Below are 14104 nucleotides of genomic sequence, written 5' to 3' on the forward strand. Positions count from 1 at the left end.
CATTATTGAGAGATGACGTGATAATATTATTACATCATCTAACAATAATCTGATTGATAATTTATTGATTACGTCTCCGCTCTGCTCCGCTTCAGTGAAATTGCACCCTGACATATGCATGGCATAACTCGTTGAGAGGTCAAGCTCTCTGGTACAACTTGTATGAGATTGCATACTCTACACGTTTTCAAGTTTTAATTAAACAATCGCTATGGATTGGGATGTTAATTTAATAATATATTGAAGAGCTCACTTTATATAACTTCCGTTTAAAAGTTTGGCATTCGGCATAATTATAATCGAAGTTGAATTTACTTTTTTATAATCGGTCTTTAAATGTTGGGAATATGGAAGGAATGGGTAAAAACTTTAAGGTCGCGTTACCGACATACCTACTAATGTTAATAGTGCTCGGAGTACCGATAGATGCATAAACTAATCCATTGGTTTTAATTTACAAATACTTTATAAATTTTTGACGACGTTGTTACCGAATAATAATTTATATTTAATTTTAGTTTTAGTTTTAAGAATTTTTGACATGATGATGATGTAATTTAATTGTATAATTTACAAATTGTAACATTATTTTTTATTAAATCCAAAAAAAAAACACTGTAATTTCATAGTTTTAAGTTTTGACTTCTGTCAGCAGTCCGTACCTACTAATTCCTAATTTATCATATTTTTTTTGTAGATGTTATAATTACATTTAGAAATTTTTGTTATACAAACCAACACAACCGCTTAACTGATGATAACGATCTTCATAAACATATATTTCCTCAGGTACCTTATTAATAATGGGGGAGCACGCGAACGCTTACTCATAAAATTTGCATGATATTCTAGACCTATAAATTTCTGGTTATTTCATGATTTATTTTAAAGGGACGCTGTAGTTTTCTTCCGTATTCAAATAATTATTTATAGTAAGATAGCTTGAATAACCATTTTTAGAGTTCCGTACCTCAAAAGGAACCCTTATAAAATCACTGTCTGTCATATCTGTCATTCAAGGGAATCAAAACATACAGGGTACTTAATATTGACCTAGAATCTTGAAATTTGGCAGGTATCAATGTTATAGCACAAGTAAAGGAAAAAATCCGAAAACCGTGAATTTGTGGTTACATCACAAATAAAAAACCGGCCAAGTGCGAGTCAGACTCGCGCACCAAAGGCTCCGTACTACAGTGGTATTTTTCGACATTTTGCACGATCAATCAAAATTATTATGCATAAAAATAAATAAAAATCGGTTTTAGGATGTATGGGTAAAGCCTTTTCATATGATACCCCACTTGGTATAATACTCTTACAATGAAAATACTAATAATTACTAACTAATGCCCGCGACTTCGTACGCGTGGATTTAGGTTTTTAAAAATCCCGTGAGTACTCTTTGATTCTCCGGGATGATAAGGAGCCTATGTCCTTTCCCAGGATGGACTGTACCAAATTTCATCAAAATCTGTTAAACTGGTGGGCCGTAAAAAGCTAGCAGACAGACAGGCAGACACACTTTCACATTTATAATATTAGTATGGATGTTCGCTAGGATCAGACAATGTAATTTCATATTAAGTATTTATTATTCAACTGGACTGGGAGTTGGGACGTGGCTGAATTCGTCTGGATTCGGAAAACCGAATATGGTAGTAAGCTCTCAAAAAGGTCTTAGACTTGACGCAAGCAAGCTGATGATATCTAGAATAAAAAGTAGCCTGTGTCACTCTCTAGGTCCTTAATTAAACCCATACAAAACTTAAGACGATCCATTGCTCCGTTGCGACGTGATTGAAGGACAAACTAACAAACCGATAAACCAACAAACATACATACTTTCGCATTTATAATACGGGTAGGAATGCATAATAGTTTTTACCTTTAGTTTTTCCTTGTGGTCCACCTCTAGATATAATGTCACCCCCGTCTTCTCTTCTCCACAATATTTTGGGTGGGGGGTACCCGCGCGCTTTGCACACAAGTTTGGCGGATCCCCCCTCTGGCACCATCATGTCCCCTGACGTTTCTTCGTAGATTATGTCAGGAGGTATTACAACTTCTAGAAATGCTGTCTGCAACAAACACAATACGATGATACAGACAAAACTGATAGGTATAATTGAGTTTTACAACCGTACACTACCCAATGTGGATGATTTTGTTGTACCTATTCAATCTCTGAACTAAATAGTCCGTGGCAGGTCGAGATGGCAATCGGGGTGTGAGGTGGGGAGACGCCCCGCACGTTCCACAATGTTTACAACATCATCATCATCATCATCATCATGATCAACCCATCATGGCTCACTACAGAGTACGGGTCCCCTCGAGTGAGAAGGGGAGTGAGAAGGGTTTATGACCATAGTCTTCACACACCTTTGAGAACATTACGGAGAACTCTCATGCATGCAGGTTTCCTAAAGATGCTTTACTTCACTGTTAAAGCAAGTGTTATTTAATTACTTAAAAAAGACAACTCCGAAAAGTTAGAGGTGCGTGCCCCTGAACTCCCGATCTCCGATTAAGAGGCGGTCTTCCTAACCACTAGGCTATCACAGCTTCAACATACCTAGCGCAAAATTAATTATTAATTTATTAAAAATCTTCTAATTACATAACTTCTTCACGTAAGTACCTAGATAAATGAATCCATTGGAATATAAAATTAGTTCTAAGCGAGTGGAAAATAATCTTTAAAAAGAAAAACAATGGATTAACCCTCGCAACTATAAGCAGCTTACACTGTTTGTCCGTTTAATAATAATTGGGTAAAAAGGTAAAAGTTTTTAATAAGCTTTAAGTAAAGTACCTGCATTTTCATCGGGTCTGTATTAACTTGGCACATGTACTGTCCCCTGTCCTCTCTCTTCACCCCTCGTATGTTGAGTGTCCACGTGTTGAAGTCGCTGTGCGTAACACTCAGCCTCGCGTTGTTCGTTATCACGTGTTCGTGTATTGCCAGAATAGCCTTCGTGTCCGCTTTGATCCATGCTACCTGTCTCAGGGAATATAACCGACCATTCCTCAGTACAATAATACAAAAAAAGAGTTAGTTGACGTCGAAATCACAAAATCGGGGACAGCGAAAGAGCACAATAAAAGTCCGATTATCTCTGATGGAAGAACGTTAGCGGTTGTAAAAAACGTAAGCGATGAAGACTTTTAGAGCGAACAAGTCTAATTACAAGCGAATACTTCCCAAGAGGCAGTCATGACAACGATCCTCGAGCGCCGGCTACACTATCTTGTTGCGAGCGACTCGCAAAATACTCTCGGAATTTTTAATTACATTTTCGTCTGGTCGCAGCTATGAGGCGAACTGCGGGCGTACACTGAAAACGCCCTCGTTTTGCCCGCTTTACCAAAAGCGTCGACATCGCAATAGAAGCTAATTTCCTGCATAGCGCGTAACAAAAAAGGAATAAACGTCCACAAAATATGGCGTTGTAGATACATTTTAGTGGACGCTTTGAACTAGATATTTTTTATGAAGTATCTGTGCTCTAAAAATTATCAATAAATACCTACGAGTATTTCCTTTTTGTAGAGCTCCAATATAACCGATAAGAGTTTTTATTTTTTTACTGAATAGCGGGGTACAAAAATAAGGAATATTGTCACTAGAGTAAGGTGCAAGAAAGTGTGAGCTACAGAAAGTTTGGTGCTATCAGAAAGGACTACACAATCCTAATTCCGTCAGTGCGTGTGCATTAAACACTAATTTGTGCACTTTACGTGACTAAAGTAAACACCACTACACTAAGCCTACGCGTGCACGTATCAAATTAATTGTGAACAATGATGATGTATGGGAATGCGCACGTAACATTGCGAAATCAACTGACTATTTTATAATTCTGAATTTTAAAGTATTCACTGGTCAATCACTTAGCCACGACGTGTGCGCCTAGACTTAGCTATTGAATTATAGTCACTAGTGAAAATATAGTTGTAAAAATAAATATAAAGTAACAATAATTACTCTTCAAACCTTTTACTAAGATTACTTATTATTATCAGGGATTTGTATTACAATTTTATAAATCATTTTTAGCATTAAACTATTGTAACATTTCAAAATGACATAATAAGAAATTGTTTCACTTGTTTCTTCCTTTCTTTGACGAAACGGTTAGTGTAAAAGAGCTCTAACAAAGATCGCGCACTCAATATAGCCAAGCCGTAGGCGAAAAATTTTTCGTGAGCTGTCAGCACGCATTTCTAGGGCATTTCTCAGAATCTATAACAAAATATACTACTAATAAAATTATTGGGATTGTTTTTCTAAGTTTTACTACCAGTAAAAAACTGGGAACATGTCGTTCCAACATTGCTACTGGTTGAGAATTGTGGGATATTTTTTTATCAATTTAACTACTAAGTATGAGGCGGGGAGACGCCTCGCGCACGCGCACGTCACTCGCGCTCGCCCGCACTGTGTTAGCGCGGGGGCAGTGCGGGTGTGTGGGGCGTTCCCTCTTCGATTGCCATCTCGACCTGTTGCGTACTATAGGTACATAATAATATGTTACTACGAGTATATTTGTACTAGTCATTGCAAGCATTTTTGGAAGTATTGATTCAGTTAAAACTTCCAAGTCTTACTGTCAATAAGAACGGTAAGAACTGGCAATACTTACTGAAAATAATTCTAACATTGTAATTTTTAATAGTAGGTTCTGAAAGCGCCCATTTTCAGTACTTAAAAATGCGTTGTTTACAGTTCGCCTTGTATTGTACGATCCAGCTTTACAAGTAGTTCACTTTCTTACAGGTTTGAAAAGTAAACAAATTGACGGAATTTCAATTTTTGTTTTGAAATCACATCAATATTTATCATCTTTTTAAAAAATTAAAGAAAAACATAAATTGTGTATTGATAATAATTGTTTAATAATTACCATTTTCAAACTCATCCATACCAGCGGTGCATATCGACGTAATGTAATATTATGTTTTTGTATCATGATAAGTGTTTAATGTTGTAAAAAAACACAACAATAAAATAAACATACATATTAATTACTACTGTCTGTATGCGACTTAACAATTCTAAAATGGTTATTTTCTTGTATGGATAAATTTATTTTAGCCCACTCGAATACTTTAGTATCGTATTCATAAAGGTAGCCTTATATGCCATATGAATTCCGTTTATCAAAACTATAAACTTAATATTATCCCAAATATTATCCATATCCATACTTATATTATAAATGCGAAAGTGTGTCTGTCTGTCTGTCTGCTAGCCTTTCACGGCCCACCCGTTCAACCGATTATGACGAAATTTGGTACAGATTGCATCCCGGGGAAGGACGTATGCTACTTTTTATCCCGGAAAATCAAAGCGTTCCCACGGGATTTTTAAAAACTTAAATCCACGCGGACGAAGTTGCGGGCATCCTTCAGTTGTATAATAAGGTCAAAAATAAGTACGTTTTTAAAATTGCTACAAAAATAGGTGGACGAAAAATCCTATTAGAGAAGAAATCCCAAATGCGGTTACGTAACATATTATGTTTACACACGGAATATCGGATATCTATTCACATTAATGCTTTATTATCAGTTTTAGACTCTTGGGACTTAAAGATATTACCGTGGCTGTAATTACCGTGTGTGATCGGTACGGAAAAGCAAACACGGATGATATTTATTCGAGGACCGTAACGGTTAGGAAATCGAGTGACCTATTCCTTGGAAGACTGTTCGGTCTCGGTTATCCACTGGGGAGTGGGGTATAAATGATTGTATCGGAAAAAGAGAAATTGTAGGATTGTGCAATTTTGTCCCCAGTTGAGTTGGCATCGTCGTTTGAAATAAGATCGCTTGCAAATAAAATTTTAATAAAACCATCACGTCACGAGTGGGAATTTATTAAATTGAAATATGCTATTTGTAAAAATCTTTGGAGCTTTATTATTCTTCAATATTAAAACAGTTAATTACATCAGCTCAGTTTACTAACGGCCGAAATCAATAGTAAAAATCAATCTAACTATAGTCTGTCGGTAAATCACGTTGCTAACGCTATTGTTTGTTGAAAAATACATTTTTTAAATATTTTTTGAGGAATGACAACGTTGCTAAGCAAGTAATCGGCGGATTACAGACAGGATCGACCATTAAGAATTTCGGTCTGTTTAATAAAGTGAATTTTGATGGACTTTTACTATACTTTATCTGAGCTATAGTTTCGCAAAGAAATTGTTATAACGAATTGGAAAAAAATTGGAATTCCAATAAAAGTAAAATTGTATTTCGCATGCGACATAATATCGAATATTTCGACGATATTAAACCTGATGTAGATTAACTGTGGGGACAGTCGAGAGCAGTGCCTCTCGAAATGATTGAACGGGGACTAAGGGGGTTTGTCCTGGCTTTATTTTAATTTCGTAAAGTGACTGTTTTGCAAGTTCTTGCCTAAATGGAATAGCCTCGTAGTGGATTAGCGGTTTCGCTTTGCAAATTTATTATTGATATCCGAATGCACACTACATTCTCGCCTGTTTCACGGCTTTGCGAGGGCATGAAATCGAATGTGTGTTGATACTATCTATTTACGAAATGTATTTCGACTGAGTTTACGTGAGCAACTTTCGATGTTTTTGGTAAGTTAGTAACTGATTTTAGATTCAAATATATGAGAAGAAAAGCTGACTGACTGACTAAATGACTGACTGATCTATCAACGCACAGGTTAAACTACTGGACGGATCAGATTGAAATTTGGTATGCAGAGAGTTATTATGATATAAACATCCGCTTAGAAAGGATATTTGAAAATTCATCCTCCTAGGGGGAAAAATAGGGTTTCGAAATTTACGTAATCCACGCGGATGATGTCGCGGGAGAAAGAACACAGAAGATTTCCTCTAACGTATTAATGTTTCTTCATTGATCTTGAAAAGTGAAGATACTTTGTTTTTGTTTTATGTAAGTTAGAGTACGAGTAAACATTAAGTTATTTATTAGGTAGGTATATCGACTTGAGCTCATTAATGTTGAAAATCATAACAAATTAACACAACATAATTAGAATTAGTGTTCGAGGTGGAATAGTGCAGTGCAATTTGGTACATGCTCCAAAACTTACATTTTATTGACATAGCAATTGTGATTGTGCATCATTATCGTAAAACCCAAGAATAGTTTAGAATTTCACCGAGATTTCACGCCCGTTCCATTCTTGAGTTTTCCTTCTATGTGCAGGTGTACAGGTGTAAGTGCTGGTTGTGCTTCGTATATCTAGCTATATGCTACAGTGAACAAACTTACGGACTGTGCAAATTTAGTTATGGTGTTATACTCTATGCTAGATAGAGATAGTTTCTATAGGGTGTTGAAGAGGTGCACTGATAGATTGTGTGCTAAAGAAGTGTGAAAGTTAAGTGCAGAAGACTAATCCTTTGAGATCTATAATTGCATATTGAACTTAGTCATTACCTATCAAATAAATTTCTTATTATAATTATGTACAATGTTTCATTATGACTCGGGATATTTTTTTTAATTTTAATTATTAAAAACGTATTATTCCATTATTTTTAGGATTTTTCAAGAACATCAAAATAAAGGTATAGATTTAGGAATAGAATATAACTAATAGAGATCAAAACCACATCATACTCTACATTTTAGTTCTTTAGGTATTTATTTAATTTAGGGGTTACTCTATGTGGTTCACGTATGTTAACATTCACATAGCAGAAATATTGGGGTTGTTCTATTTTGTTTCGTTCATATTGAAGTTCAGCGTTTCCTATTAGAGTACGAATTGCAGGCAGTTGTTTTGGTACATTTAACTTTAGGCTATAAAGTATATTGGTGATCAAAATAAAAGAGTGAGTTGATTCACTTTTCTTTATTAATTTAAACTGTGTTAATTTCTATTTTATAATAGTATTTTCTGTTTTCACTGTCATTTTGTCGGTATATGAGAATACCAATAACGAATTATTATCAACTTTCGACAAATGGTGCCGCTCGTAGTGAAAAATTAATTACAAATGGATATTCTCTATATTGTCGAAACTGATTTTTGTAAAACAAAACAATTGCAAACAGTTAAGTAGTTATCTGGAACTTAAAAGATCTTTAAGAATCTTGTTAAGGAAGTTCCCTCATCCTCATTACTATTCCTCTCACTCTATTGCAATCGGAATCGCTGAAAATCAATTTGGGCGTCTGAATAAATCATGCCCCCCGGATATCCAGACGTACAATTATAGATCTCAAAATCAGGTGCTGAGTGGAGGTGCTCGTCTATTCGGTCTAGCTGTAGTGAAATGTTTTGATACACACCCTGGCGGTGGCGGAGTCGCCACTCACCCTATAACCACCAAGGTTATTGACCACACACGTGAAGGTTGCGTCCCTCCCTTGAGCTATGGTGACGTTCTCCAGCGGGTACAGAAAGTCCGGCTCCAGACCTAGAGCTGAAAAAAAATACTGTTGTTAGACACCTTAAGCTTTTAGGGCGCAGGGATTGAACTTCAAATAGTTCAAATTAAGGTCACTAGTTTCCATCGATTCAACTTATTAATGAACATGTACTAGCTACTCGTTTATACATTTATTACATATTTTATTATAATATATTTATTATACCCGTCCTTTTATGGGTAAAAGTTTAGATTTAAGAGCATAGATTTTCATTTAACAAAAATATAATATTTTGATTGGATTCGGAGTAATAAAAAAGTTTAATATTTAATTTTATTGTATTCTGCATGTATTGAGTTTAATGTCGATAAAACTCGATAAAACAACAATAAATTAACAGATCGCCTGCACGATACGGAAAGCGATTGCGCTCATTTCGATTTACCTTAATGTGAAGATACTCCTATTAAAATACAGACATGTACTGATTACGACGATTAAAAGCATTGTTTCTCGTTTATCCGTCGGTTAAAAAGCTGTATATACTTACTATATACTATTAATAACATATTAAATGAATCTTTACACACCTTATAACTTTAAGAACTAGCTTATGCTCGCGACTTCGTCCGCGTACCTTACACAAACTCCAAACTCCTACAACCCCCTTAGAGGTTGAATAATTTTCAAAAATCCTTTTTTAACGGATCTCTACGTCATAATAGCTGCTGCAAGCGATTTGAGCTGTGCGTTGATAGATCAGTCAGTAAGTCAGTCAGCTTTTCCTTTTATTACATATAGATCTAAGATCTAATTATTTAATTTATTATTTGGTTTGATTAACACTAATAAAGTAGTGAAAATATCTTATATATTTTTATCTGTGGTCGTGTTACATGTACCACCTAACATCTAAATTCTAATCTTTCTTAAAAATTAGAAACATTATTACGCCTTTTTTCTCTCCCCGAAAAGTGTTACGTTTTTCAGCCCCAGTGTGAATGGGAAAATAAAGTAAACTTTGTTATTTATACTAGGTATAATTAGTGACTGAACGACTCTCGTTTATATGTAGATTTCTGACGCAAACGCATTTACGTCATCATAATATGCTTTTTCAGTTTCAATAATAACTGGAACAATACTCTATGTTTAAACAATAATGCAATACTTACATAATATTATAATGTTACTAGATGATGCCCGCGACTTCGTCCGCGTGGATGTAGGTTTTTAAAAATCCCGTGGGAACTCTTTAATTTTCCGGGATAAAAAATAGCCTATGTCCTTCCCCGGGATATAAACTAACTCTGTACCAAATTTCATCGAAATTGGTTAGTCTTGGGCCTTGAAAAGCTAGCAGACAGACAGACAGACAGACAGATAGACACACACACTTTCGCATTTATAATATTAGTATGGATTATGTTAGAGCAATTCGTCATATTATTCCTAAATTATACAAAAGCTAGATATAATGAAAAAATAAAACTTAATTTGAAAAACAAAAATTAATTACCTATTATTTTTGTGAAAGTTTAGGTATATTATTGGTACAAAACGATTTCTACTTGAATAGTAATATAAATGAAGTAATTGAAAAAGTTTAATTACCTAATTATGCTTTTACCTAAACTTCTAATACCTACGTAAGTACAGAGAGATACTTCACTGATTTAGTTTACACCACCCAATGATCCCTATGTAGGACCTGCACAGTGCACGAGTCCTGCCCTTTGTGCAACTGTCAATATCTAGGTACAAATTATGTATCTGTGAACGTATTGATCTCTGATATACAGTGTGATATAAATTACTTCAAAGGTACTTATAATATTACCTATACTTCTCAGTGCGCGGGCCCGTCAAAAATGAAATCAACCCTGAGCTAATATACATATAGTGGGTAATGCAACTTAGAGTATATTGAGTCAATGTAGATCCAATCTTCCACTAGATGTGTCTACAAATAATTCAACCATGGCTATTCTATGAGCAAATAGATAGTCCTCACTTCCGACACATGTTTCCTTGGACACGACACGAGGCACTGGTCACGTAGAATATTGACGCCCTCAGCTATCTATTCGAGAAAATACACTATCCCAACTGTAGAACGAGTTTATTATGAAGGTTCTTGTAATGATTTTCGCGGTTTGTGTTTTTTCTTATATTATATCCATTAAGAATACATCTAGACTCTGCCATGAAACAGATAGACACAAATAAAAATGATTTGATAATATTTAGTCAACCAATCTTTTTCAAATTTTTCTATGTAGGTGTACCTACACCTATTTTGTGATAAAATCAGTGTGCCTTTTCAATCTTTACAGATATACCTACATTGATACAAATTATCTCTATAGCATTAACCTACTCATTTTGTATTTATAAAAATTCCTAAAAGGCCGGCAACGCATCGGCGGCTCCTCTGGTGCTGCAAATGTTCATGGGCGGCGGTAATCACTTAACATCAGGTGACCCGCCTGCTCATTTGCTCGCTATATCTAATAAATAAAAAAAACTAAAAGCTATGCTCTATACAGAACCTACAAAAATGTTCGATCTGAATTAAACATTTCCATAAATTTCATTCGAAAAAATCGGAAGACAAACTTGAAAGGGAAAAGTTTTATCTAAATATATAAAAGAGAAATACCACTCACTCACTCATTCACTCTCTCACTCACTCACTCACTCACTGACTAATCACGAAATCTCAGGAACTATAAGGCCTACAAACTTGGAATTTGGAAGGTAGGTTCCTTCTAGGATGTAGGTGTCAGCTAAGAAACGGTTTTGAGAACATCCCCCCCTAAGGGTGTGAAATGGGGGGTGGAAGGTTGTATGAAAGTCCTATGTTTTTGAAGTTAGAGATAATATGAAAATTGGCATTTAGGTATTCTCGGTTCCGAGCCTTAAGGTGAGACTGAGTGAGTAGGTAAGTAAGGCCTTTTGCAGCGGGAAAATTTCAGATCTCATGAGAAACCAGAAATTTTACGCAGACGAAGTCGCGGGCAACTGCTAGTAAAAATATAAACACATACACAAATAAATTAATCAAAAAGCGTTAAAAATAGAGTATGGCGGGTATAATATCATAGAAGTTCATAGAAAATAATTATCGTTAATGCATCATTTATTCAGATGGGTATATTTGTATACACTTTGATGGTCACTTACTGAATTTGCAATACAATGATATAGTGGGGATAATAAATAGGTAAACTTAAAACTAAAGCTACGAGGGTTCCAGGTCTTGAGAAGAGCCCACAACAAACTCAGTCGGGTTCAGTTCTTTTAGTATTCATCTGATACTCTTTCTTCTACTGAACCAATTATTATTTACTTTTTTTATTCAGTTAGGAGTTAGACCTTGACTGCAATCTCACCTGGTGGTAAGTGATGATACAGTCTAAGATGGAAGCGGGCTAACCTGGAAACTGAAGTGAAAATTTCTTTAGGCGCATTGGGCGATTTTGGGATAAGTAAAAATTCAAGATCGCGTCACCGACATTACATCAGTATCTTATAAATTCAATAATGACAATCAAAAAGGGTTACGTGTAATGGTAGGATCTATTTTGAATGAATGCTTTGAGTTTGATTGCCAAATAGTTATAATAAAACAATTAATTTGAAAATCTAAAAAAACGTAGTTTTAATCAATCATCTATTTTTATTCGATAGTCAGCAATGCGTAGGCTACTTCTTATCTCGGAGATAAAAAAGGGTTCCTACAGGATTTTGAAAAACCCAACTCCACGTGGACGAATCGTGGGTGAATACTTGTCGGTATTTCAACTTATTGGGAGTGTAAAAGAGGAAAATAGAAAGGTTCGATACACGTTTGTTGGGCGCGACAGCCGTGGTGACCCCAAACGGGTCAATTGAAACACCAGAGCAAATGTCGCCACGTCGAAATGTCGGCACACATGCCTATACACCTAGATATAAACATTGTATATATTCAGGGTTGGACAAATTAATTGTTTTGTGTCCCTTATGACTGGTGAATTGGCGTTGTTACAATAACTGAGTATTACTCATTTAAGGTATAACTCATAGAATTTAAATAGAAGTGGCAAAGAAGCATGGCTTGCCATACATCATCATCATCATTGCGTACCTTCTTGTGATCATCATGCGTAAAGCTTCTCTATTCTTTTAACTTTGGGTAACTAAGCCCTGTCCACCTTGTATCATCCAACCATTTGCATCTTTGGCGACCTGAAGCCCTTTTGCCTTCAATTCTTCCTTCCAAAACTAATCATGGGAAATGAGAATTGGGATCCTCTTTGTTAATGTCCAAAGAAACATACAGATGTCTTCAACAACATTCTGTTTGCCATACAATTATGTCTTCTAAAACACCAGTGTGGGTTATTGTTAAAATAAACGTGTATATGCGTAACGTTTGCTTTGAATGCTAGAGAGTGCTTTCGAATTATTTCTCTACATTTGAGTTACTAAAAATCTGCGCCACGCTATCATGGTTTACAATTATGAATTGTAGTAAATACCACATCTATTAACGCCTATATTTAGAATGGATTCAGTAGTAGGGATCCTAATTAAAGTTTTCATAGAACGAAAAGGGCATTTTTCCTCGAGATATCGCCCACGATTTCTCCTTAAGAGGAGGATAAAAAAGGAAGTCTTATAAAATAATAACTCGTTTGAACGGATATATATAAATCTTATAAAGTTAAAATTTAGCACATTTATAGAAAACTAGCTTATGCCCGCGACTTCGTCCGCGTGGACTACACAAATTTCAGATCCTTATTTTACCCCTTTAGGGGTTGAATTTTTAAAAACCCTTTCTTAGCGGACGCCTACGTCACAATAGGTATCTACATGCCAAATTTCAGCCCGATACGCCCAGTAGTTTGAGCTGTGCGTTGATAGATCAGTCAGTCAGTCAGTCAGTCAGTCACCTTTTCATTTTATATATTTAGACTATTGCCGCCTACCCAGAGATGCAAAAAAATTTAGGGTACCTACTTGAACAGAGCAAAAGCCGGAAAAAATTGGGTTTACACCATTGAGTGATACCTCCTTGGATAGATATCCTGAAATCAGTATGGTATGAAGTGTTTAGACGGTTTTTGAAAAAACTACCGTTCAAAAAGTTTTGACCTTTAATGTTTTTAGAGACTAGCTTGACTTATACATGTCCTGACTCGCCATTGGCCAGTTTTTATATGAACAGTGAACAAAACAGCATCAGAAAAACTTAGAGATTTGTTTTGCTTATATTATTTTGGTTGCAAACTGGAACGGGAATAGCTTTTATTGTATCGCTATTCACTACAGTATTCAGTATTGATTTAGTATCAACAAAACCTAGTGTCCAGACATAGGTGTTCCAATTTCCAAATTCGTACTGTCGTCTTCTAAACAAACGTGCATTGTAGTATGAGCTAAAAGTCTAAAAATAGTTAAAGGCGCCTGGGGTATGCAAATTCAGTACCTTACCATTGATAATTCTTTAAAAATAAAGTGATACCGACTGACTGCACTAACAATATCTTAATCGTTATTATTTTTGTATATATATATTATATTAGTGTTCCCCTAATTACTATACCTACTATTTTATACCCAACTATCTGATGTATGTTTTGGTGGTCTTCTCAAGAGGTTGTAATAATTCATATTTTTTAAATAAAACGGGTATAAGTTGGAAAAAACGTATTTT

General features: G+C 35.3%; 1 protein-coding gene across 2 annotated transcripts in view; it reads right to left on the reverse strand.

Annotated features, from left to right (window-relative positions):
- Positions 1 to 14104, reverse strand: part of DIP-beta (Dpr-interacting protein beta) — a 106771-nt gene that overhangs the window by 48231 nt on the left and 44436 nt on the right. Inside the window, exons 3-5 of one of the 2 annotated variants that reach the window (XM_069506224.1) lie at positions 8344 to 8450; positions 2819 to 3004; positions 1889 to 2081 (exon numbers count right to left, since the gene is read on the reverse strand). In XM_069506224.1, the coding sequence (XP_069362325.1) occupies positions 1889 to 2081; positions 2819 to 3004; positions 8344 to 8450 (486 nt within the window). Of the gene's footprint in view, positions 1 to 1888; positions 2082 to 2818; positions 3005 to 8316; positions 8451 to 14104 lie in introns of both variants that reach the window. The other variant, XM_069506218.1, reaches the window with a different exon arrangement.

This window comes from Maniola hyperantus, chromosome 2 (assembly GCF_902806685.2).
Source record: "Maniola hyperantus chromosome 2, iAphHyp1.2, whole genome shotgun sequence".
Classification (NCBI taxonomy): domain Eukaryota; kingdom Metazoa; phylum Arthropoda; class Insecta; order Lepidoptera; family Nymphalidae; genus Maniola; species Maniola hyperantus.